The sequence below is a fragment of the Somniosus microcephalus genome, chromosome 13 (assembly GCF_052327205.1).
Source record: "Somniosus microcephalus isolate GS21.2 chromosome 13, FLI_Smic_1.0, whole genome shotgun sequence".
Taxonomy (NCBI): Eukaryota; Metazoa; Chordata; class Chondrichthyes; order Squaliformes; family Somniosidae; genus Somniosus; species Somniosus microcephalus.
In genome coordinates, this window is record NC_140999.1 from 138,909,894 (window position 1) to 138,937,049 (window position 27,156).

Consider the following 27,156-nt stretch of genomic DNA (forward strand, 5'->3'; position numbering starts at 1 on the left):
AGACTTCAAAGGCTTTACTGTTCACACATGAAAGGCAGTGGTACAGAAATCGCATAGCTAACCTAACAGAAATTTAAGTAGTTTCTCGAATATTTTTCCAAGTAATATCGCATCATGTTGAAGTCACTTTCTGGTTCTGGTGAGGTCTAAGTAATAAAAATCGTCTGTGTAAGAAATCAATAAATCAGGGTGAATTTGTTATTGCAAACTGTCTATGAGCAGAATATAGGAACAGGAGGAGGCCATTCAGCCCCTTGAGCCTGTTCCACCATTCAGTCAGATCATGGCTGTTCTGTACCTCAACTCCATTTACCTGTCGTAGCTCCATATCCTTTTACACTCTTACCTAACAAAAATCTATCTATTTCAGTCTTGAAAGCTCCAATTGTCTCAGCATCCACAGCCTTTTGGGGGAGAGAATTCCAGATTTCTACTGTCCTTCGTGTGAAAATTGCTTTCAGATATCCCTCCTAAATGGCGTGGCTCTAATTTTATGCCCCCTATTTCTTGATTCCCTCACTAGAGGAAATAGTTTCTCTGTATATACTCTATTGAATCCTTTTAACATTTTAAACATCTCGAACGGATCACCCCTCACTCTTCTAAACTCAAGGGAATACAAGCCAATTTTATGAAACCTATCCTCATAATGTAACCACCTAAGGCCCAGTATCATTCTGGTGAATTTGCACTGCACCACCTCCAAGGACAATATATCCTTCCTGAGGTGCAAAGCCCAAAACCGAACGCAGTACTCCAGATGGGGTGTAACCAACGTCTATACAACTGAAGCGTATCTTCCTTCCCTTTGTATTCTATTAGCTCTTTTGATTGCATTTTGTACCTGTCTGCCAGCTTTAAATGATTTGTGTGCTCAGACTCCCAAATCTCTTTGCTTTGATCCCTTGCAAAGACGGAGCTTGATGGGCTAAAATGCCTTTGCTTCCTCTGCACAGTACTTTCTTAGGTTTATTACTTTCCTATTTACAAGGAGCTGTGAACATGACTACGACATACATTCTTTATTATACCTAGAGAGGCTACAAAATATACCATCTGATCTCAATGCCATTGTCTTTTTGCTTAAAGTAAAGCCTACCAGGTGTCAAGATAGTCTGTATTCCTGAATTGTTTTGTAATAATATTTTGTATGTTTGTGGTGTGTGAATGCAGCAACATTCTGCTCAAGCCTTTAAGAATCTCTTGGCCCCGAAATTCCTTGAGTCATGATTCCAGCGGTTATGCCCAACTATACCCTCCAGTGCTGATCTCACCAGAGATTACAGTCAGTAGATGGCCACCTCATTAGTATGGGTCAGGCAGGTACATGCACCACTTTGGGCACACCTTCAGTGTCCACCTATGGGGTTGCCAGCCTTTATCTCCCCCACCCCACCCTGGCAATGGTCCTATTGGCTGATTAAGCATGAATGTCAATTGTAGATTTATTTTTTATTTAAAACTTTTCAGGGGGCCAGGTTACCTGCCCGGGCTGGGCCCCACAAGTGCCCTTGTGGAGCCTGGTGCACGTCCACTCTCTTGGCGTACTAGCCACCACTACTGTGCTGGATTCCACTGGAGCCTTATTTGGGAGTCTGACTACACAAATCTCCTGGCCTGAGGAATTCTATCTCTGGCTCCACTCCCTGGCTGTCATTGGGCCTGTAGCGGGCGGGTGGAAGATCCACCCCTTAAAAGTCAAACAGGAAACTCTTGGACCTCTACTGTTTTCCTGTACGTTCTGCCAGTCTCCTGCTCAACTTATGGTGGGGAACTTGCAGAACCCCTGAAGAACTTCAGGGCATTATCTTTTGCAAGTGAATTGTTACTGTTTTAACAATACAAATATTTTTGAACAGTTTAGTAAAAGCAGTTGAATAAAAAAGGAAACATGTTCATTAAATGCTTCTTACTAACTTTTAATAACATATTGAAAGACAAATCAGAAAATAAATTCTCTCCAGCTATACAGAAGTTGACTAATACATTGCAAAGTCCCTGAGTTTTTAACTTTTAGCTTGTCTCTAAGTAAAACAAACTTCATTGGAAAGTGCAGAGTGTTACATTTGCTTCATAACAGGCTGATTGTTCTGTAACTGTCAGTTTATTGATAACCAAAAAGATTTAAGCATAATTATAAACCTTGATTTGTTGCATGAATGTGTGGATTAATTCACTGAGAAATAATATTTTAAGTTATACAATTTTCTATGGTAAAACTTTTGCCTTAAATATATTGCTTAGTTTAGTGCAACAGAGACAATGGGGTAGAGATTCGTCCTGGGCGGTAGTGGAGAACGGGCGATATTCCATCGGTCGCCCGTTGTACGCCCCGCCTGATATTCAATTCTATTGACTGCAATGCAACTGAATATTGGGCAGAGCATATAACAGGCGGCCGATGTGATACATCCCGTCTTACACTACCGTCCTAGACGAACTTCTAACCCAATTATATTTTATCGTGAACTTCTCCCAGTTAAATGGTAAAAAGCCCCAGGAGTTTCTTCTGAACTCAGAATCCCAGCTTCCCCTTATGACTATGGCGATGTTTGTAGTGGGCGGATGCTCTGCCCCCAGCAGTCCATAGAAAAAACTCCAAGCAGTGTAACCTGGTCCCAGCCTAGATTCTGGCCACACCAAAGGACTCCTGCTGAAGTTCTGGTAGGAGTACATTGGAACAGCCACGGATTTTTAGGGCGACAGAGTTCCTTCTGGTTTTCTGTAATAGCTTACATCTTTTGGGAAAGTGGCATTACAACCAGTCATAAATTACATCTTAACTTTACAGTATATTAAGTATCAAATGTCACATACTATTGCTTTACCATTCACTAGCAAGGGCCATTGCCCAGTGAATAGATCTGACGGAATAACTTGTTGTATTACTCAATTTCTTATCAGACCAGACTTGGAGTTGAAAAAGCGGTAATCCTTTGTGGGTCAGTGAATGTGTTGTAATCCTTCCATTCCCACAACATTCTTTTGGCCTTGTAGTGCCTTTTTGACTGATTGTAAAACACTGAGGTTAACAAAAGTGTAGGCTGGGCTGTGCTCTCGAAGAATCACAGTGCTCCTGAAAAGAATAAAGTGTATTATCTGATGCAACAACTATCCCAATAACAGATAGAAAAATGAACATAATACTAGTTTTCTAAATTGAAATATTTAGGCCGAGAAATTCACTATAGCATGTGTTGTAATCCTTCCATTCCCACAACATTCTTTTGGCCTTGTAGTGCCTTTTTGACAGATTGTAAAACACTGAGGTTAACAAAAGTTTGGGGCGCCAGCCTCGCCAGGGCGCTAAAAGTAGCGCCCCGGAAGCAGTCGCGGCCGCCGACCGGAAATTCAATTTGCGCGCCCCAGAGGGAAGCGCGGCGCTACTGGAGGTGCCCCGCATCCCTCTTGGGGCGCTGCAGCTGAATAGCACTGTGCAACGTGCCACAGCGCCACACGCTGCGGCACGGCGCACTGCGGTACTGCAGGCCTTCCTCCCCTTCTTAAAGGGGAGGGGCCTTGTGCAGCGCGATCGAGGATCACGAGTGCCAGCAAAAGAGCCCGGCACCGAGGAGAAGTGCCGGGCTCTTGGAACGCAGTCGGCACGCCGCGGGGGGGGTGGGGGGAGGGCTCAGGAGGCCAGGGACGGCAGCGCGGAGAGGTGCTGGCAGGCGGCCAGCAAAAAAAATGGCCGCCCCGCACCTCTCCTTTAATTAGCGCCTCTACCGCCACAGGTAGGCCCCCCTGAACAGGTCGCAAATAATGCCCGGCGTTAAAGCAGGGGGCGCATCTAAATATCGCGATCGGGGCGTTAGCGGGGCGTTAGCGGGGCGTTGCGCACACCAATGACATCATCGGTGGCGGTGCAGCGCTAACGGCTAGCGCCGCCATTAGCGTCCCGCTGAATTTAGCGGGAGGTGTGGCCAGTGGCTTCCGACCCACTTAGCGCCCTCTTAAGGCGCTAACGGGTGGCGCAGCCCACTGAATTTCTAGGCCTTAGTGCCTTCTAACTATGCTCATTTGTTATACTAAGAAGTAATGTTCTTTTTGCAGTGTTATTTTTAATGAGAGTAAACTCCCTTTACCTTTTCCTCCATTCCTCTTGTCACACCAAGCTACACACCCTGCATACCAAAAGGCAGAGTGCGAAACCTGCTCCACCAATGCTGCCCAGTGACAGCTGCTTCCATAATATTGGATAATAAACAAGTTTACACAATCTTTGGAATCCATCACTGCTTTTCTATAAGTACGCAGTACTACTAACAGAAGATATTTAACAATTGCTCTTTAGAGCTTTTAATAACAAGTATTAAAGGGTTATAGGGAGAGATGTGTTTTGAGTTTGTGTGTCAGTGCACTGAGACACTGTTCCTTGGAATGCCAGGATGTTGGTTTCCCTCTGCCATTCCTCACACAGTGAGGGCATTTCCAATTTTGCCACCTGGGCAGTAACCTGGCAGGTCGCCCGCCAGTTGTAGAACATAGAAACAGGAGTAGGCCATTCAGCCCATTCGAACCTATTCCACCATTCAATGAGATCACGTTTGATCAAAAATGGGGTGAAGATCTGGCGGGTTCAACAACAACTTGCATTCATATAGCGCCTATAACCTAGTAAAAACATCCCAAGGCGCTTCACAGAAGCATTATCAGACAAAATTTGACACCAAGCCACATAAAGAGATAGTAGGACAGGTGACCAAAAGCTTGGTCAAAGAGGTAGGTTTTAAGGAGCGACTTAAAGGAGGAGAGGTAGACGAGTGAGCAATTTGCTCCACCACATTACCAACCAGATGGTGAAATTAAAAATGACCTCCAGTGATTTTGTGATGTCATTTGAAAAGGCTGAGCAGAGAAGGACAGAAAAATAGGAAGAATAGGCCAATCTGTAGCATTCTTACATTTTCCAGCAGCCAGTTTAGAAGCAGTGTCAGGGATTCTTGCACAGTACACGGGGAGAGGAAGAGGAGAAAACCAGAAGGAGAAAAGTAACTTACACAATAGACAACAACTTCAAAACAAGGAGTTGATAACAATTGTGATTGTACCTTAGCGTCTGTGGAATGCAACTGGGATTTCACGATTAGGCACCATTGTCCCAGAATGCAATGTTTCCACAGCATCATCGTCGGTAGCCACTATTTTGTACCTTGGTACCAGCTGCAGTGGAAAAAAACTCCCAAGTTAGGAAAAGCTGTGACTCTGGCTAATTGTTGCATTTAAACAAAGCTGCTGTAGCAATGACGATACCCAGCACAGATGACTTACCCAGCAGAGGGCCAACTGCAACTGTAGCTCAGCCAGCCGCCGGCCTATGCACATCCTCTTCCCAACCCCAAATGGCACATGTGCAAAGGGATTGATTGTGCGCTTATCCTGCAGCCAGCGCTCAGGTTTAAACTGCATTCCCTCATCGAAATATTCTTCATTCCACCCCAACGCATAATTGTTTATCATTAAAATAGTCTGTAAGAAAAAACAGGCACTTTCCTCTTAGATTTGGTATGAAAGTGTAATCATTCTGAAAGTGCAAGGATTAACCTTTAATTTTTTACGCATGTTGTTTAAACAAGACTCACACTTCCATGACATAAACAATTAACTGTTTTTACATTTTTATAAATAGCTAGTTGATCTCCAGTGGTATTGCTCATGGACCAATAAAAAGAACATTTGTGGTCTCTTTCTCTTCATGTGACTGTCTCCCTGCTCATCTTCCACTCTCTAATTCTTTGTGTTTATGTCTATCTGTCTTTCTGCCTGTTTTAGACATGCTTACATGTTAAATATGATTGTGATCTTAAAACACTATAAATAGAGACATGGCTACAATTTGATGATTTAACATCAGCTGCAGCCCAGCCACATAGGTCATCACTTAAGTAGGTAGTCTCTCAAAACAGTATTTAAACCAATAGTTGTCAAGTGACAACTTGACTCAATTGGCACCACTCTCAACTTAGAATCGGTTGATTGCAAGTTCACTTGAACATATAATCTAGGGTGACACTTCAGTGTATCACTGAAATGGGGCTGTTCATCCTGAGATGCCCATCTATTGGATGAGACATTAAAACTAGGACTCCTTCAACCTGTTCTGATGGATGTTAAAAATCCCAGACTGCTATTCAAAGAAGAGCGGGGGGTTCTTTTGGTGCCGTGGCCAACATCTGTCCCTTAACCAGCACCACCAAAAGCAGATTAATTGGTCATTAATTTTACTGTTGTTTGTGGGACACTACGATGTGCAAAATAGCTGTTATGTCATGTCTACGTAACAGTCACTGGGCTTCAAAATTAATTCATTGCGTGTGTGTTTCTGAGATGTGATAAGGTTCTGTCTTTTGTCAGTTACTATAATATGGAAGCTCTTTAAAAATATGGGAAGATAAATAATTTAAGATGTCAATGAGGTAACAACAAAATGAAGCTATGTTGTATTTTTGGTTTGTATCTGAAATATTGCTTGATACTTACTCCCTTAGGTAGCAAGTAGTCACCGAGAACAGTTTCTTCATCCAGGGTCCGACTTGTAAAGGGCACAGAAGGAGTAATCCTAAACAGATATTTGGTATTAGTGATCATTTTATTGAGGCATTTAGTTGCATCTGAATATTTAACAAGATTGCAATATTCTCTACAAAAATGTAAAAATAAAACATTAATTGTCAATTCATGCACTAGATTAATTGAAATAAGGATTAAGGTTTAATGGGATAGAAAGGCATGTTCAATGGCTAAGTGTGATAAAGATATTCTGTATATTTAATAGTTCTGAGAAAAAATGAATATAAATGATTGCAACAGAAAGTACAATAATATAGGCAAAACAGTATTTCAGTTCCTAATTTGGTAAAACAGTACTCTACAGAACAGAATCTGGTACACTTTACCAGATAAAATGACCAATTCATACATAATTCTCAAAATGATACGCAAGTTATAAACTGAAAGCCTACCAGTTCCACTGTAATTCAGTGGTGCAATTTATTGTGCATGCTATAGAATGGTAGGATGCATTATAGAATTGTTTGCTTTCAAAATTCTGTACAAGTTCCCAATCTTGGCCGAGTTATAAAGGGAAAGTGTTGACTGCTTGCTAGGTCGAGGCTAGCTGCTCTGGTGCACTTCTTCTAGTTGTGAACAGCTGCCTACCTTTGACTGGGATTAAGTACAGAACACACACAAAACAAAAATGATGTGGCGTTGAAATTTCAACATAAACCACAAAAGAATTAAATAAGAAACACACATAAGGAAATGAAAAACAATCTGGTCAAACAAACCTCATAGACTCCTTCAGGCAAGCCTTCAGGTAGGGCATTTTCTTAATGTCTTCAGCAGTTGGGGTCTGGTTTTTAGACAGCACACGCAGTATTTCTTCATTAAGTTTGTCTTGCACATTGGGATTGCGAGATAGATTAAAGATAGCCCAAAGCAAACTGTTAGCAGTCTGTAATATAAGATAGCAGAAAGTGTTAATGTCTTTTTCCAGAGTTCTCATTTGATTGCTTTCGCTTAATTAACTGTTACTATTTACAGCGTTTATTAGGAGCTGCTTCTTTATTTTAAATACATGACTCATCTAATGTAGAGTCAATATATAACCGTATGTGAGAGGCACTTTGTCATTTATTTCTTCACAAAATATAATGGTTAAAAATGGATTGATGACTTGGAGAAAATCCTGCAAACATATGAAATCTAAAGGAGTTGTGTTCCAAACTTAACATCACTAAAACTTCAACAATGTGATTGTCAGATCCTATTTAAAATTTTCTATAGTTTTTAAAATATCAGTTTTATTAATTTACTTTCTCCATAATACTGAGAGGTACACTCTATTGAAATCAGGCTCTAAGCATTTGGTTGGTCTAGCCATTTGCAACGCACTAGTCTACCACCTTAATCAGAGATCTTTCATTGGTTCACTTTCAATTAAAGAGTTAACTTCATAATGATGGGTAGACCACTGGAGCGGAAATACTGTGCCTCCAATAAATTATGCTGATTGCAGTTGTCTTCAATTTCATTTAAAGCTACAAGACAATGGATAGTAAACAACCAAAAAATGTTGTTTAATATTTCACAGATTGCTACTATATATATAATATATATATATAGAACTAGCAATCAAACAATTGATTTTTTTGAAACAAGGGATACATTTTTAATATCTATTCCTAACACTCTTTTTCATAGAGACACTAGGTAGCAAGTTCCCTTTGAGCACCAACACAAAAATACATTAAATATTTAAACAGCAGTTTCAACTGTCAGAAATTACAGTTCTCTTGTGTAAACAGACATACCTATGATGATAGATGCCGGGTAGTGAAGTATAAGACAGCAATTCAATCAATCAAGCAGTTCTAATACTATTATGATGCACAGGAGGAGTTTATTAATGGCAACAGAAACCTGAGATCAAATATACACTTAACTTACTGACGGCTATTTGTTATTCCTCATAAGAAATAGTGAATAGCTTTTAAAAATAATATTCATATTCACTTTATGATTTTTTTTACTGTGATAAATTAGATAGACTAGGCACAATACAGATTTAGGTAAGAGGGTAATAGAACTGTTACTGATATAGGAACTGAAGGTACACAGCATCACCTGACACAGGCACTGTAATGTTTCCAACTTTTGTTCAGTAGCAGATTAGCAAGAAGTAAACTGTTCAGTAAGTTTTGTAAAGAAAGACCTTGCATTTATATATCTTTCATGTCTTCAGGATGTCCGAAAGCACTTCACAACCAACAAATTACTTTTGAAGCACAGTCACTGTTGTTATGTAAACAAACAAAGCAGAAACTTTGCACACTGAGAACAGAATTGATATAAATGGCCAGTTCATTTGTTTCGATGGCCATTAGTTGAGGGGTAAAGGTTAGCTACGATACTGGGAGAGCTCTGAAAAATGCCATGGGAGCTTTTACATCCACCTGATGAAGCCTCAGTTAAACAACTTACTGACAGAAATAACAACAGAAAATGCTGGAAAAACTCAGCAGGCCAGGCAGCATCCATGGAGAGAGAAACAGAGTTAACGTTTCAGGTCTGGGACCCTTCATCAGAACTGGAAAAAGCTGGATATGTAACAGATATTAAGCAGGTGCAGAGACGGGACGGTTGGGGGGGGGGGTGGAGAGGAAGAAATTGAAGGAACATACTGTGCTTTTGTAAGAGGCAGGAAAGATAAAATGTTGTAAATGGGAATGGCAAAATCATACAGCATGAAAAATGGGGGCAGGGGTTATAGTTTGAAATTGTTGAACTCAATGTTGAGGCCAAAAGGCTTTAAAGTGCCTAATCAAAAGATGAGGTGCTGTTCCTCGAGCTTACGTTGAGCTACATTGGAACAGTGTAATAGGCCGAGGACAGAGAGATCAGAGTGGGAGTGAAGCGGTGAATTAAAGTGACAGGCGACTGGAAGCTCAGAGTCACCCTTACAGACTGTTCTCTTGTGTTCTTTTTCGATTAGGCACTTTAAAGCCTTCTGGCCTCAACATTGAGTTCAACAATTTCAAACTATAACCCCATGCCCCCTTTTTCCATGCTGTATGATTTTGCCATTCCCATTTGCAACATTTTATCTTTCCTGCCTCTTAAAAAACACAGTATATTCCTTCAATTCATTCCTTTCCTCCCCCCCCCCCCCACCCCCCTGTCTCTGCACCTGCTTAATATGTTACATTTCCAGCTTTTTCCAGTTCTGATGAAGGGTCCCAGACCTGAAACGTTAATTCTGTTTCTCTCTCCACGGATGCTGCCTAGCCTGCTGAGTTTTTCCAGCGTTTTCTGTTATTTCAGATTTCCAGCATCCGCAGTATTTTGCTATTAACTTTCTGACAGACATGGGGAGCAATTTTTGTCTCACTACTGCCCCGTTTTTCAGCATGAATGGGGTGGTCGTAAGAGGAAAATTTGAAAAAAGACTTACCGCTTACTGCTGCCCAAGGCAAGCCCAATGCAATTTTCGAGTGGGCCTTGATTTAGGTGGCCATCATTCCTGCTCGAAACAGGCTGGAGCCTCATTAAAGTATTTAAATTGGAGTTGTAAAATATGTTTGTGCTGGTCTTTCATTGTGCTGCCCAGTGAAATTTAGCATTCAGAGGCCTAACCAGTGTTTCTTAAAGGGACCGTTGGAAGACGCATCGGAAACATTATAGATAAGTTTTTTAAAATACTTCTTGTGGTACATGAATGCTCCTCCTGGCCCCACAAAAATTGTCCTGCACGCTGCCAGTCCCTCCATGTACCCCGCCCTTCCCAGAGATTGTCCACTCCCTCATAACAACGTTATGTTGGCTCAGCTCTATGGAGGAGCTGCCGACTTTCCCATGTATGTTGAATGTTTAAATGTCTTAATCTAAATGTACACTCTCGGGAGCCGCAAGCCTACATTTCGTTGTACTGCACTTGTGCACTAACAATGACAATAAAGTTGATTATGATTATGATTATGATCAGAGGGCTACCTGCCAACGCTCATTTTGCATTGGCAGCTCGCTGATTTTATTTTAATGAGGCCTGACCATGAAATTGGATTGGGACTCCTGCCAGTGACATTGGGCAGGTGGTGTGATCGACCCACCCGCTGCCTGCCCAATGTCCACTCAAGACAACAATTGCCCCCCTCCCTTCGACAATGTAGCATTCTCTTAGCATCAAACTGCCAGCCTAGGTCACGTGTTCAAGTCTTGAGACAGAGAATGAACCCACAACGTTCTGACTCCAAGGCGAGAGTGCTACCACTGAGCCAAGCTGACGCTTAGTAACTATGTTTGTAACTAAGCGCTTTCTCTCAGTTTAGCTCTGAGTTGCATCTTTCAATGATTCTCAACAGCAGCATCTGGATTTCAGTCAGAATATTACCGTTTCCACCCCTCCAATCTGGAGCTCAGTGATGGCAGCATACAGCTCTTTCCTCGATAATTCACTGCCATTGTAGATTTCTGAGAGGAAGTCATTGGCTGGACAGGATGAGTGTCTGTTCAGTTTTCCATCAATGTGGCATTTTGCTATAACAATGTATACAAAAAAAAGCTTAAATTATGAACATACAATCAAGAAAACAAGGTAGCTAAATATACAAATTAAGATCACTGTACTAATCTTGAGGCATAAAAGCTGTTTCCAGTTGATTTCAGTTACTGGGAAGAAATATTTCTTGAGACCATCAAATTCTTCATGGAACTATCCTTAAGAGATCCTAAACTCCTTTCTTTTCAGTTCAGATATTTCCTTGGTAAGGTCAATTTTAAAAATGGGCTTATACAAATACATTTATCTGTATTTGAATATTACTCCCTGGAGATAAAAGAAAACAGATGATGCTTTGTCGTGCAGTTTAATTATTTTCATGAGACATGTTGAATAAATAACTAACATAAACACACAATGTCATTGATTAATGGTCTTAGAAAAACAGACTGATAATTTTATTAAATCAGGATTATTTATAAGAATTACATTTTTTCAGTAATCCATTTGGATCAGACGATTTGTGTGAGTGAAGTAAAAACTGTATTTATTCTGTTTCTTGGTGTATTGCTTTTTTGCCTTCCTGATCTTGCAAACTGTTTAATATCTGCTAGAGCTGAAAAACAAGATTGACTTTGAACTGTTTCTCACTCAAACAATCAACCTTTTTGATTCTGTTTGATAAACAATCATTTGAACAAGTAATAAATGCCTTGAAAAACGCAGTTTGTGATACAGCTGTGGGGGAGTCCAAAACTAAGGGCCATAAATGTAAGATAGTCACCAATAAATACAATAAGGAATTCAGGAGAAACTTCTTTATACTCGAGTGTGATTAGAAGGTGAAACCTGCTACCACATGGAGCAGTTGAAGTGAATAGCATAGATACATTTAAGGAAAAGCTAGATAAGTACATGAGGGGAAAAATGAATGGAAGGGTATGTTGATAGGGTTAGATGAATTAAGGTGGAGGAGGCTCGGGTACAGCACAAACACCGGCATAGACCTGTTGGGCCATGTGCAAATTGGCATAGAAGCAGTCACATCAGGAGAATTAACACATGGCTAAAGGGCTGGTGTGGGAAAGAGGGGTTCCTTTTCATGGGACACCGGCACCAGTACTGGGACAGAAAGGAGCTGTACCAATGGGACGGGCTCCACCTGAACCGGGATGGGACCCATGTCCTAGCGGAAAGGGTAAATAGGGAGGTGACAAAGGCTTTAAGATAGTAAGACGGGGGGAGGGATCTACAAGAAATGAAACCAGACTAAACAGAAACAAAACAGGAAAGGAGAGCATAGGAAAGAATAAAGTAAGGGAGGACATTGATGGCCAGGGAATAAATAGAGTTATAGATCAGGGCCTAGAAATTGAGTTTTGGCGCAGCCAGGGCTTTAGCGCCGGAAGTTAGTGCCGGAGCTAAGTCGCGCTGGTCGGGCCCAAAATTCACCAATTCTGCGCCCAAACGGCTGCCGGCGCTGCTGAGAGCTGTTTGCGCCTGAAAACTGGCGCTACGCGCAGAATATCGGCGCTATTCCGGCGCTGCGGCGCCCGCTGCGGTGCGGCAGGTTCGGGAAGTGCAGGCCTCCTCCTTCCCTTAAGGAGGAGCTGCCTGCACCCGGCCGCGGCCCGCGAAAATCTTTTTAAAAATGAGCCCGGCACCTCGGACAAGTGCCGGGCTTGCTTCTGTTCTGGGGGGGGGGCGGGGGGAAGTCCGGGGAGGGAGCTGCGGCCAGGCGGCCGGCGGGAAAGCGGCCGGCCGCCGCGGTGCCTTTAATGCGCCGGCGCAAAGTCATGTAAGACTCTGTTGCCAGAGTCTTAGTTGCGGCTGCCACGGGCGAGGCGGCCGCAACTGAATTTCGGCGCTGGGGCCCGTCGGCATGGCAACCGGGACGCTGCGCACACCGATGACGTCATCGGTGCCGGCGCAGCGCTACCGGTCTACCGCGGCGGAAGGGCCCCAGGCAATTTCGGCGCCGGCGCCAATTGCAGCGCTAGGCCCTCTAGCGCCGCAAAATCGGCGCTAAGGGCACTGAATTTCTAGGCCCAGGAGTTTAAAAAGATGGTTAAAAATAAATAGAGAGGAAATGCTATTAAAATGAGTTAATCTGTCTGTACATCAGTGCACACAGTGTCCATAATAAAACAGGGGAACTGGAGGCAAACATGTGTTGCAAGGAACCAGACATAGTAGGGATTACTGAGACATATGGCAAAAGAAAAATCAGGACTGGGAATTAAACATTGCAGGGTATAACATATTTAGAAAAGATAGAGAGGGGAAAGGGAGAGGTGGAGTAGCTGTACTTATTAGGGACAACATAATGGCAGTAGAAAAAAGTGACGCAGCTATCAGCAAGACAGAAATAGAATCCTTGTGGATAGAGATAAAAGATAAAAAAAGGATCAATCACACTAATAGGGGTACTCTACAGACCACCTAATAGTGGAAGGGAGGTGGAGGAGGAAATATGCAAACAAATTAGGGAAATTAGTAAAAACATAGAATAATCATCATGGGGGATTTCACTACCCTGATATTGATTGGACAGAAGAGGTAGGTAAAGGGGATAAGGGAATGGAGTTCCTACAATGTCTACAGGACTACTTTTGAACCCAATATGTAAAAACCCCAACAAGGGAGAATTCGCTATTAGATCTAGTAATGGGGAATGAACCAGAGCAGGTAAGAGAAGTAAAAGTAGAGGAACATCTAGGCAATAGTGACCATAATATAATATGCTTTAAGATAATAATTGAGAAGGACATAGGTATGACAAAGACCAGGGTAATAGATTGGAAAAAAGCTGATTTTGAGGTGCTGAGAATAGAACTTGGGAAAATAAAATGGACAACAGTATTGGCAAACAATGATGTAGAACAGCAATGGGAAACATTTAAAACGATCTTCAACAGAAGCCAGGAAAAATATATTCCGCTAATAAACAAGAACAAGCTAAACACTAATGAGATACCATGGATGAATAAAGCCGTAAGGGGAAAATTGAGAGTAAGGAAAGAGGCATACATTAAGTACATATGGATAGATCTGCATTTATGTGTTCAACCATAAATGTTTTTCGATGCTTTGGCAACATAAGATGTACCTTGTCATGCCAATAAAGCAATTTGAATTGAATTGAAATTGATAAGGGAGAATATGAAGGGATTAGGAGAGAAGTCAAAAAAACAATTAGGAAGGCAAAGAGGAACTATGAAATTAAATTATCAAGGAACATAAAACAAAATAGTAAAATATATTACAGGCACATAAATAATAAAAGGATGGTCGGGATGGGAATAGGGCAACAAAGGGATGGAGAGGATAATACCACAGGCAGCAATAGAGAGATGGCAGAGATAGTGAATAATTACTTTGCTTCAGTATTTACCAGGGAGATAGAACAGGTGGAGATGACATCAGATGATGAGATTAGTAACGAGTTAACTGCATTTAAAATAAAACTAAATAAACTAATGGAACTCAAAGAGGATAAAACCCCTGGTCCGGACGGATTACATCCGTGCATTTTAAAAGAATCTAGGGAAGAAATAGCAGAGGCATTACTACACATATTTAGTAATTCGTTAGAAAAAGGTGTAGTGCCAGAGGACTGGCGGATAGCTAACGTAATACCTATATTTAAGAAGGGAGATAGAACATGTCCAGCGAACTATAGACCAGTCAACTTAACATTGGTGGTAGGAAAAATAATGGAATCCCTACTAAAGGAGAAAATAGAAGAACATCTAGAAATTAAAAATATAATAATGGCCCAAATTTCCCAATCGCAGGCCTCCCGCAGGCGGAAGCCGGCGATCTGGAAAAATCTGCGCCCTTACCTAAGGGCTCCCAGGACGCGCACAGTTCCGATGCTGGGCCTCACCAAACTGCAAGTGCGCAGGGCCCACGTATCCCAGAGGCGCATGTAGTTCACAGCGTCCCTGGGATCACATGGGCCGTGGGGAGCCAATCATAGAAGGAAATCTCCCTTCATACATTTGGCAGGAAGACCTGTCAAATATATGAATGGAGATCAATGAAAAAACATAGTAAAACTTTAAATAAATTTTTAAAAAATCACATTTTTAAAATGACATGAAATTACAATAAATGTAATAGCTTAAACAAAAATTTAAAGTTTTGAAAAAAATAATTAAAGTATTTTACGGGGCTAAAACTAAACTTACCTTTTTTTAAAGTATTTTTAAATGATAAATCAGTGAAATTTTTAAAAACTTTTTTCTACTCTTATCCTGGTAAAAGCAGGCCTTACACCTAAGAATTACCAGGCGTAAGAATTGTAAGGGATTTCTGCGGGCGGAGGGTCTCCAAAAAGCGGAATTATCTGCCCGTAGAGGCCCTTCTCCAGGGCAGCCGGAGGATCTGTCAAGATGCACTGTGCATGCCTGAAACCGGCATTTCCAATGTCCCTACGGGTGGGTGCACAGCGCGTACCCACCCGTAGGGATTGGAATATCTGGCCCATTAAAAAGTCAGCATGGATTTCAAAAGGGAAAGTCTTGCTTGACCAACTTAATTGAATTTTTTGAAGAGGTAACAGAGAAAGCAGACAAGGGTAATGCAGTAGATGTAATTTATCTAGATTTTCAAAAGGCCTTTGATAAGGTACCACATAATAGACTAATGAATAAGGTCAGGGAATGCAGAATCAGGGGACAAGTAGCAGAATGGATTGCTAGCTAGCTTCAAGACAGAGAGCAGAGAGTAGGGGTAAAAGGGTAGCTATTCAGAGTGGCAGAAGGATTTAGACCTTGGAATCAAAAACACAATTTCTAAATTTGCGAACGACACCAAATTGGGGGGGATAGTCAATACTGAGAATGACTGCAACAAATTACAAAAAGACATTAATAAACTTGCAGAATGGGCATATAATTAGCAAATGAAGTCAACACAGATAAATGTGAGGTATTACATTTTGGTAAGAAAAATAGGGAGGTCACCTATTACTTGGAAAATAAGAATCTAAATGGGGTAGAGGAATAAAGGATCTAGGAATACAAATACACAAATCACTAAAAGTATCGACACAGGTTAACAAGGCCATAAAAAAAAGCAAACCAAGCACTAGGGTTTATTTCTAGAGGGATAGAATTGAAAAGTAGTGAAGTTATACTAAACTTGTGTTGCACCCTGGTTAGACCACACTTGGAGTACTGTGTACAATTCTGGTCGCCATATTATAAAAAGGATGTGGAGGCACTGGAGAGGGTGCAGAGAAGATTTACAAGGATGATAACAGAAATGTGAGGGTACACCTATCAGGAAAGGATGAACAGGCTGGGTCTCTTTTCTCTTGAAAAGAGAAGGCTGAGGGGTGACCTAATAGAGGTCTTTAAAATCATGAAAGGTTTTGATAGAGTGGGTACAGAGAGTGTTTCCACTTGTGGGGAAGAGCAAAACTAGAGGCCATCAATATAAGATAGTCACCAAAAAATCAAATAGGGAATTCAGAAGAAACTTCTTTATCCAGAGAGTGGTGAGAATGTGGAACTCACTACCACAGGGAGTGGTTGAAGCAAACAGTATAGATGCATTTAAGGGGCGATTAGATAAGCATATGAGGGAGAAGGGAATAGAGGGCTATACTGATAGGGTTAGATGAGGAAAGATGGAAGGAGGCTCGAGTGGAGCATAAACACCGGCATGGACTGGTTGGGCCGAATGGCCTGTTTCTGTGCTGTATATCTTATGTAGCTATGCTGCATAGGTGGTAGGATCCAATCTCCATATGCTGACTTCCTGATTTCAGTTGCCCTGTGAGGAGGTTCTGAACAAAGGCTATCTCACAGGGAGGGAAGGCAATTGGCTGTGGTGCCACCTTAGGCCACTCTCATTCACCACTTAGTGACTTTGCCATAACTAGGAGGCACAAAACAGAATGTTTTTTCTAGCTCCAAGTTGGCTCTTTTAGAGCGGCCTTTGGGCAGATCAACTTTCATACTGTAAGTGGAAACTCTTGCAAGAACAGGAGTTGCCACCTACATTATAGAGCCGCCAGAATTACTGCTATTAGCGGCAGAGATAGCAGTGAGCAGTCTGGTCCATTAGTAGCTCGACACAATAGGAGCAGGGAAAATAGGTGGCAATAAGGGGCGAGGGAAGGTGCAAAAGCAGCTGAAACAGAAATGGATGGCAATGAAGTGGGGAGGTAATGAGCAAAAGCTGGAGCGACTCTTTGGGGAGGGGAGGAGGGAGAATGCCAATATTAATCACGGAGAGTGGGGAAAGGAATTGTTAGCATTAATGTGGAAGAGTACCAGCTTGAACTGTGGGGTTTTGGGAGAGAAATGCAGCCAGTTTTACCTAGGGGGGTGGGAGGAGGGGGAAGAAGAGTGTGATGTTGAATTGAGAGGGCAGATGGAGAAGGGGTCCAGTGTGAAGGTTGGAAGAGGAGAGTGTCTCTGTGAAAGGGTGAAGAGTGTGATGTTGAATTGAGAGGGCAGGTGGAGAAGGGGTCCAATGTGAAGGTTGAAGAGGAGAGTGTCTCTGTGAAAGGGTGAAGAGTGTGATGTTGAATTGAGAGGGAAGGTGGAGAAGGGGTCCAATGTAAAGGTTGAAGAGGAGAGTGTCTCTGTGAAAGGATGAAGAGTGTGATGTTGAATTGAGAGGGCAGGTGGAGAAGGGGTCCAATGTGAAGGTTGAAGAGGAGAGTGTCTCTGTGAAAGGGTGAAGAGTGTGATGGGGCACAGAGACTCTGAACTGAGACAAGGGGATTTGGATGTGGGAATGTGACTATTGAGAGAACCTTTGGGGAAGTGATAGTCTGGTTGGTGTATTGAAAATCCAAATGTCACTTTGTTTTTCTTTTTTGATTTAAAATCTATTAATTGTGAAATATAAAAGTGCTTCAAATTAGCCATAATGCATCATTTTTAATATAATTTTTTTTTAATTCCAGAGGACCATGGATCCTCTCCTACCATCAATTCTGTGCCTTCAATATTTTGATTTCTCCTTCAGGCTTTCACGTGCTTATGTTTTATTCCTCCAATACAATTGAAAGAACGTCATGTAGACTGCTGCTTAGGGCATGAAGCCCATGCAACTACTAGTTTTCACATGTCATAGGCTTATAATCAGGGCCATTCTTGAGGTATCAGCTTTTTGGGTGCTATGCTGGGTGCTTTTTTGAAACTAGATTTTGCTAGGTTTCTAGGCTGGCACATGTGCTATTGGCCCTTAGCAGTTTCAGAAATTAAAGTTATAAATAAAATAAGTTTTTATTTTTACAGAATATATAAAAAAGTAATGTAGGCAAGGAACATGACCACTGCTGGTAGTTCACTTAGAAAGCAAAACAAATGCTCTTTGAAGGGTTAATATCTGTTACTACGCCCACAAGTCATGTTGAAAGTGCTTTATCTTTGCTAATCTACTTCAGCTGTTTTCACTACTGAAATGCGAAAGTGGGTGTGTCAGTCAATAGTGTCTTGAATGAATAAGCTATGTGCGCAGCAAGAGCTGCATATCCCTGTCAGTTCAGTGACCCCAGGCAATGCCTCATGTTAACCTTAGACAGCTAGAAATACTTGGCTCTAATACCCTGTTCCAGGTCATTCAGTTTACTAGTGCAAATCTGATGACTGATCCTAGTGTGTGCCATTCCAGTGAAATGGCATCAGGTTCAACATTCAATCACATGACCTAAAAAGTGACTTTAAATCTCTTTTTGGACTGAATATAATGAATATGGCATCCTCAAAATACAGTACGGTAAAATAGTTATTAAATTAGACACTACTTGCTACCTTGATTCTTTGATAGCATTTGGTATTTTCTAACTGTAACTGTACTTTTAAATATTGTTTAACCATTTAATAGCTGTAAAGTAAATTGTTTTTTTCATTGCAAAGAGACAAAAATAAGACAGGAAATTATAGGCCGGTTAGTCTTACTTCAGTTGTTGGTAAACTATTAAGGAGGAATTTTAACCCGAAAAAACGGATGGGGTTGGGAGCGTGGAGGTATTTAAAGTGTTAAAAATCTGAATCCCGACTTGAACCCGCCTCCAAATGCCCACTTCCGGTTTTAACAGAGGCAGGATGGGAGGCGGGACCAAAGCAGACAACCAACCCACTGCCAGGAGGCGGGCCATCTATTTAAATATTATAATAAGGCTGGAAGCCTCTTCTTTAACCTCCATTTTTGTTGAACTGTACCTGGTCGGGTTTTACACACTTCATAAAACCCGGCAGTTACAGCAAGGCGAGGACTGCTGCACATCCAGGAGGTATGTGCCTTTACACTAACCTCCTGGATCCAGGGTCCCTGCCTAACCCACCCTCTGCAATCGGGGAACCCCCCACAGGGCCTCCGATTCCCCCCCCCCCCCAGGCCTCCAGCTGCCCATCAACCCCCGATCTTCGGCAGACACCACCCCCCACCCCGTGCTCCTCCCAGCCCATGATCGTGGTCAGACCGCCCCCCCCCCCCGTGCTCCTCCCAGCCCATGATCCTGGTCAGACCTCCCCCGTCCCCCACTTGCTCCTCCCGGACCATAATCCTGGTCGGAACCCCTCCCGTGCTCCTCTGGCCCACAATCTTCGGCAGAACCGCCCCCCCCCACCCCCCGCCCACATGCTTCTCCGGCCCACGATCCTGATCAGACCTGATCAGACTCCCCCCCCCCCCCCCGCTGCTCCAGCCGACCCTGGTCCCCCACGCAATCCCTCCCTCCCTCCTCTGTACTGCCGCAGGCCTACCCACCCGCAGTCAGCCAGCCTCTCAATCTGGCTGGCTGCAGGTGGGAAACAGAGGCATCCCATGCAAATCAGGCCCTGCCGTTAAAGTTCTCCTGGGTTTCCCAACCACCTCGGAACCCCTCCGCCTCCAACCCACCTTCCCCATTAAAATCCAGCCCTTAGTGTCTATAATGCAGGATACAATTGCTATGTACATGGTGAAACTTGAGTTAAACATGGCCGGCCAGCCAACAGAAATTGCTAAAGGGAATGTTGTACTTGACGAACTTTATAGAATTTTTTGAAGTAATAATAGAAAGGAAAGATAAAGGAAATGCAGTGGATATGGATTTTCAAAAGGCATTTGATAAAGTATCACATAATAGTTATGGCAAATATAATGGCGTATGAAATTAAGAGGAATGTAGTCACATGGACAGAGAGACGGTTGGGAGGACAGAAATCAAAGTGTGGGTGTAAAATGAAGTTTCTTGGACTGGAAAATGTGACAAGTGGTGTTCCACAGAAGTTTGTGTTAGGACCATGCTTATTTTGTATATATACATGAATTGGGGAAACAAAATTGAAATTTGCTGATGACATCAAATTGGGGGGTATGGCAAATTGTGACAGGCTGTGAAAAACTGAAAGTGGATAGAAAGGCCAGCAGGAATGCAGATAGGTGACAGGTGTAGTTCAATATAGAGCAATATAAGTACTGTAATACATTTTGAAAGTAAGAATAAGGGAAGGATGTACATTTTAAAAGTTAAGATTCTGAATGGAGTAGAGAAGCAGGTGATCTTGGTTTGCAGATTCATAGGTTATTAAAATGAGCAACAAAGGTAGAAAAAGGTAACTGGAATCCTTGGTTTTGTATCCAGAGGCATGGGGCTGGATTCGGAACAGAGTGGGGTTTCCATCCATTTAGGGCGGACTTCCAGCAGGGCCTCCACCATCAACAGAGAGCCATTAAAGCAGAGGGAAATGCAGGCAGTTCTACACCGAGATACCCTCTGTGGCACCAGAAGAGAGGATACTTAAAAGGGGGCAAAAGAGCCCAAAGATTGGCACATTGATTTCTTTTAGGGCTCAAATTGACCAGGTAGGGGTAGCAGAATCCTTTCCCCTAAAGAGCATTATTGAACCAGTTGTTTTTTTATGACAATCTAGAAGCTTTCATGGCTTTTTTGCCATATTTAAAGAATTACATTTTGCTATGATGGGATTTGAACTCGCAACATCTTGGTTACTAGCCTAGTATCATGTTGAAACAGAGTCCATAAATTATTTTAAAGGGAATTAGATAGTTGCTCGATAAAGAGGAATATTGAAGAGTATGGAAGCAAGCAGAGGGCTGGGATTAGACCAAGTTGCACATGTGGAGAAAAACACCAGTGCAGACTTGATGGGCCAAATGGCCTGGTTCTGTTTTATAACTTTCTCTGGTTTTCTGTTTAAAATCATGTTCTCTAGGGACTAGTCACGCAATAAATTAGACACTTTTATTTCGCTTCTGAAAACTGGGTTATAATCCAACCTTGTCTAATGAAAGAGAAGTCTCCTCCTATTAGCTGAAAGGTCACACATGTGAAATAAGTTTGGATAAGCTCACTGCAATTCCCAATAGCTGTAGATTTGCATTATATGACCATGATAGCCCTCAACCCAACCTCAGAAAAACTGCCTCCAACCCCATTTCCTTGGGTATTTCCATTCCCAACATCGACCATCCTAATTGCTTTTCAAAGTGAGATTGTTAAATTTGTGTTGAATTTGGGGTAGTTTTGTGCTGCAGATTATATTGATCAAGAACTGGACTGAAAAGCTGCAAAAATATTTTTCATTTAGGACCTTACAATCGGCATAGGCATTGAAATAGAGGGAACTGGGGAACAACTGCTACAGAATGGTGATGTTATGGGGTAATGCACCTCCAAAACAATGCAATCCTATTTATTGTGTACCCTATTCAATCATGGCATGCAGGCCAACCAGGTTTGGAGCTTATTTTAGGTGGGGCTTCAAACAGTCCAATGAGAATGAAACATAGAATAGAAAAAAAGTGGAGTATACAACTGCAGCTCTCAAATAACAACTACTTGGACAACTTTAGCTATTCATACTGCAACCGATATTACACCACCAGTACTTCATAGACAACAAATACTAAACAACCAGTTCACAGAAAAGCACCACTTGGTAACTGGTTTGTTAAATAAAAATCAATGAGGAAACCAAGACTTACTTTCTGTCAGAAATAATTTTTGCCAGCACACAAAGTGTGAACCCTTCCCTCCCAGCCTTAGTAAAATCACCAACAATGCATTGGGGTTGACATTGTCAGTGCCTCCAACTTCCCAATGTTGCCTGCAAGATGATGGCCATGAGAGCAGAGAGGGATTTTCATCCCATCGATCTGTTAAGATTTGAACTGAAATTTCAGAGGTGAAGAGTTATTGTTGTCCCCTCTTCTTCAGAGTATTAATATTTCAAATTCAAGAGAACCTGAGAGTCAAGGGCTCCCACAAGAATGTACTGAAGTTGAGATTTTAGGCATTTATAGCTGCTCAAAGATCTTACAATTGAAAAAGACTCGCATTTATATAGCACCTTTCACGACCACCGGACGTCCCAAAGCGCTTTACAGTCAATGAAGTACTTTTTGAAGTGTAGTCACTGTTGTAATGTAGGAAATTGAAGAATTACATAGACTCCAGGATCTGAAGGGCTAAAGCATTTGTTTTCCAGAACCTTTACGTGAATATTATCTCTGCTATAGTTGACATTACTGATACGCCCTTTAATCAGTCATATACCTGTTTTGAATATATTGTCCCAAGCTTCTGTATGGTCCTTCCAAGTCTTTGTATTAAAGATTTTATGGAGCCCAACTGGAGTCACCATCATTTTACCAAATGTATTCATCATCTAAGATATATAGGAAATAAAAAGAATGTCTGGTCATTTGCAAATTACATTCTGGGAAATAAATGCATTCTGAAAAATTGAAATTGGCTTCTCTTCATTGTGTTGTGTTCTATTCTGTGTTTTAAATCAGTTATTCCTGCTTTTAAAATTCATTATTTATTTGAGTTAAAAGTGCAAAATATGCTTCTTTCAGTAAGAAAAATGCAACCAAACAGTTTAGTCACATACGTTCTTCGGAGTCAGATGTATCAGACTAATAGAGATTTGGTCCATTAGTCTACAACTATTTTTAGATCCCACTTATTTAAGTGGGTATACACAAATCTCTATTGCTTTATTACTTCTTGTGATCAGAATAAAACAGAGAATGCTCAAAATACACAACAGGTTTATCAGCATCTATAAAAAGAAAAGATAGGTAAATGTTTTAAGGGTGGCCCTTCACTAGAACTTCGACAAACAGTTGTCACACAACATATGTTTTATTTAAATTTTCATCATTTGTAATTTTTTCTTTTCATCATACTTGTAATTGCTGCCTGCTTTTACCCAAAATTAATAAGTCATATAGGATGCTGCAGAAAATTCTAGTTGTTATTTTGGTAGGATGTTAATCCAGTAATCTCAATACTTTACTTGATTGCACTGTATAAATTGAATCATTTTACAGAACCAAACTTTTTTGTGATCTCACAGAACTAATTGCTGAGCTATACTAAAATCATTTGTTGCAGTGTACTTACAATTTTAATTGCCTGGATGAAGTTCAACGATTCTTCACCCACATTTTGTTCCAGAAGGCCAAATCTTTTATCATACAACACCAAGCAAATTGCTATAATTAGAAAGTTATTGATGAGTGCATAATACAATTGCCAAACACATCACCAATATATGTAACATATTAAATTGCATTGTATTTTTTACGCCTGTAGTATCTGTAGGCTTTAATAAAGAACTAAAAATAATTATTTGCAAATAAATATTTAATTCAAATTATATTGTTTCCAGCGTATGGCAAAACAATTAAAGGTGCCTGACAAATGGTGGAAAACTTTTTTTATGACACATAGGTACTTGTTTTTTTTTTAATGTTTTTTTCTAAGATCTTTGGGGTGGAGTACAGAGCAGAGGTCAAATGCTTTCCCAGAGAAATTTGGCAACCAGAGGGAGGGAAAGTTGGAAGACTATTCAACAACGATCCCTCTCTTTTTAGAATTGAGATGAGGAATTTCTTCTCTCAGAGGGTCGTAAATCTGTGGAATTCTCTGCCCCAGAGAGCCGTGGAGGCATGAGTCATTAAATACATTTAAGGTGGAGCTAGACAGGTGTTTGCAAGATAAGGGAGTGAAGGGTTATGGGGAGCGGGCAGGGAAGTGGCTTTGAGCCCAAGATCAGCCATGATCTTATTGAATGGCGGAGCAGGCTCGAGGGGCCAAGTGGCCTATTCCTGCTCCTATTTCTTATATTTTTATGTTCTTGTATTTCTACTAGTCATCTCACACAATTCTTATTACTTGTTACAGAGTGGTATAGGTACAGGTTGGGAGCTCCTCCCTTCTGGGGAATGGAGAATGTAACAGGCAACCTAAAGCTTGGGGAAAGGAATCATTAATAAACAGAGGGAGGATATTAATTGAAAATTCTTCTTAGTATCACATTGTTATAAATATATTCAAGGTTTCACAGATCTTTACCACTTGGTTCTTATTTGGTGATGAATAAGAATTGAAAAGTGAAAGTCCACAATCTGAGTACACACTTCTTCCCTTTCATCAAACTCACCTTCACTACTCGAAAGAAAACCTTTAAATCAGCAAACTTTATAACCTCCTGCTGATATATCTGAGAAAACATTGTGTGCCAATAATGGTCACATTAATGATTAAATAAAGTGAGTGTGCGCTTCAATGGAAATGTTATTGGTGTTTTAATTTGCTGTAACAGAACTGCAATTTATTAGAAGACATCTTTCTACAAAATTGAGTTAATAGTTAAATAATCTTAACCCAATTAGTTTAATCCAATGTTATACTGAATTTTATTCTAAACTGCATTATCGAAACAAAAACTTGGTGAAAAAAGAACTACTGACAATTTGAAACTCTATAACTATTCATTTATCTTCACGAAACAAAGACTGTTTGGGCGTAACACTTTAACAAGAACTTACTTTCAAAGGACCATTTGTTCAGTTCTTGGTATAAATCATCAATCTTGCCTGTCTCGTCACAGAGCTTCTCCATTCTTCCGATGAAATCCTTTAGAACCTGAGAAATATTCAGAAAAACAAAGTGAACAAATATCTAAAAGCACAGCTTTCGGACTGGGGTTCCTGGATTGTACCATCTCCAGTAGGGGATTCCAGGAGCTCCTGGCAATCTGATCATTAGATTTCTGGATGTTTCTCTATTTGTCGATTTAAAGCACAGTATTTATCTCGCTGTACACTAATAGAACATATTTTCTACAATTACAGCTCTGTTTTTCTTTGGGTAGCTAATACTGTTTTTTGCAAGTTCCCCCACCCAAATGTTTCAATATTTGCAGGGGATCCCCCATACAAAAAATCTTTGAAACCCACTGTCTAAAAAGCCATGGATGTTAAGCAGGCTCCTTTCACCCATCACATACTTTTATTTCAGTTACTTTTCTAGACTTGGTTGAAAGCGGATTTCTTCCGACTGTTTAACCACACTATCTCCTATCATCAAACTGCTGTGGCAAAGTCTAGCTGTATTTTTAACATGTTTGCCAAGCATATAATGGTGCCTTTCCAGCATTGTTGGGTATTGATCAGGTGTTGGGTTCAGATAGATTGAAGCAATCAGTCTTCAGCAAACACTGGAATCACCAATGTCACGGGAATTAAGGGAAATACTCTGATTACAAGGACACCTCTTTACGTTGGTTGCAAGGCTGTGCTTTGACACACGCCTTATGGGATGTTAAGTTCTCACGTGTCAATATTTTAAAGTGTGCTCTAAAAAAATCAACTATAAAATTCATTTTTTTTAATGTTTGTGTTTCTGTACAGTATTGCAGAACCATGTGAGATGGACAGCTCTCTGATTCCTATTTTGCACCGATTTGTATCGGGGCTAGGAGTCTTGCTTGCTCACTAGAGTAAGCGCCGCAGTGAGGGAAGATTGCAACTAAATCCCATATCCCCGTGATGCAAACCCCTGTACACACGGATCCTAACCGGGCATGACGCGCGCTAATAGGAAAGTGTGGTTACCGCGTTGATTTTTCCATCCAGTTTCACGACTTCTGTTGGCTTCATCAACTTTTTTTGAAACACGCTCCTCACCCTTTGCCAGTCTTTTCCTTCCCTGAAGTCAAATCAACGAAAAGGGGGGGGAAAAACTCAAGCTTAGTTAACAGATCGCACCGCCTGCCACTGGAAGAAAGGGAGGATTTATACGCGCGCTGGGTTCAACCTGGCAGATTATTTTCCTGATTTCCAGTATCCGCAGTATTTTGTTATTAGATTATTTTCCTTAGTGTTAGTCTGAAACTTTTATCGAATTTTCTAATAGCTGTGAGCTGTAACACACTGTTCATATTTGCGATAATACCGCTTCTCAGTTGTGATCACAGTTCACTATTTATCGATTACAATATTTTTGCAGTAATAATTTCACCAATTCCAAATTTCGGTCATTTTAATTTCCCAATGAAATGCATTCTATGAAATGAATTGGGTCATCATATGGATAGCAGTATTTTTCAAGGATTATTTTTAATTGCATGGAATCTTCTCTGATACGGATTTTGCCCGTGTCGCTCCTTGTACTCACAGTATCAGCAGTCCATACGCCTCGTCTCTGTAGTCGCGGTAAGCTTTCCACGGTTTGATCTCCAGGCGCTGGGGGTAGTTGCTTTCTTTGCGGAAAAGAGCTTCCAGGAGACACGGAGCCCCGATGTGCACGGATTCAAATGGCCCCAATTTCATCTTAAAAATCTTCCCAAATTTCTTATGAAATTCGACCTATTTAAACAAAAACACACGCGTAATGACATTGTTGGGGGAAAAAATTTGGACACTTGTAATCAACGGTGAAGTGTGTCCCTGTCAACCTTCTAGTTGCAGTTTCTTGTTTCTTTGACTTTAAGAAAAATACCTTAAATCAATTGCTTTAATTGTATTCTTTTCTGAAAACGATAATGATAAATTCTTATTGCAAATCCATAGATAAACCTAGAATTGATGGGATGCGCCCCTGAATTTACCAGTGTTTTGTGTTGTTTTTGGAGTCCTCCTCTCCTGATGATCTCCAGCAGGCTCCCGACCACAGGCCACTTAGTGGGGCCCGGGATGGAGTTGTGCCCATACGGTGCCATGGCTTTTTCCAAGGCACTGCCGGCAGTAGAACTCGGAACGCTGTGATGCAACTTGCCCCCTTTTCTCGAGCATTGCAGAAGCAAGCTGGCGTTTTTCACCTGAAATCGCATTTTTTTTTAACCTCAAATGTAAAACAGCAGCAACAAATTAGCAGCCCCGTCGGTTCT

General features: G+C 41.3%; 1 protein-coding gene across 1 annotated transcript; it reads right to left on the reverse strand.

Moving 5' to 3' along the window:
• Window positions 1-1,903: 1,903 nt before the first annotated feature.
• cyp24a1 (cytochrome P450, family 24, subfamily A, polypeptide 1) lies at window positions 1,904-27,156 on the reverse strand. Its single transcript, XM_086005298.1, has 12 exons — window positions 26,878-27,156; window positions 26,445-26,635; window positions 25,883-25,976; window positions 24,815-24,911; window positions 23,385-23,476; window positions 22,530-22,641; window positions 10,892-11,037; window positions 7,290-7,456; window positions 6,481-6,559; window positions 5,272-5,469; window positions 5,052-5,163; window positions 1,904-3,076 (listed from the first exon to the last, which is right to left on the reverse strand). Exons 1-11 carry the CDS (start codon window positions 27,097-27,099, stop codon window positions 5,053-5,055), a joined length of 1,509 nt encoding a protein of 502 aa, XP_085861424.1. The 5' UTR covers window positions 27,100-27,156; the 3' UTR covers window positions 1,904-3,076; window position 5,052.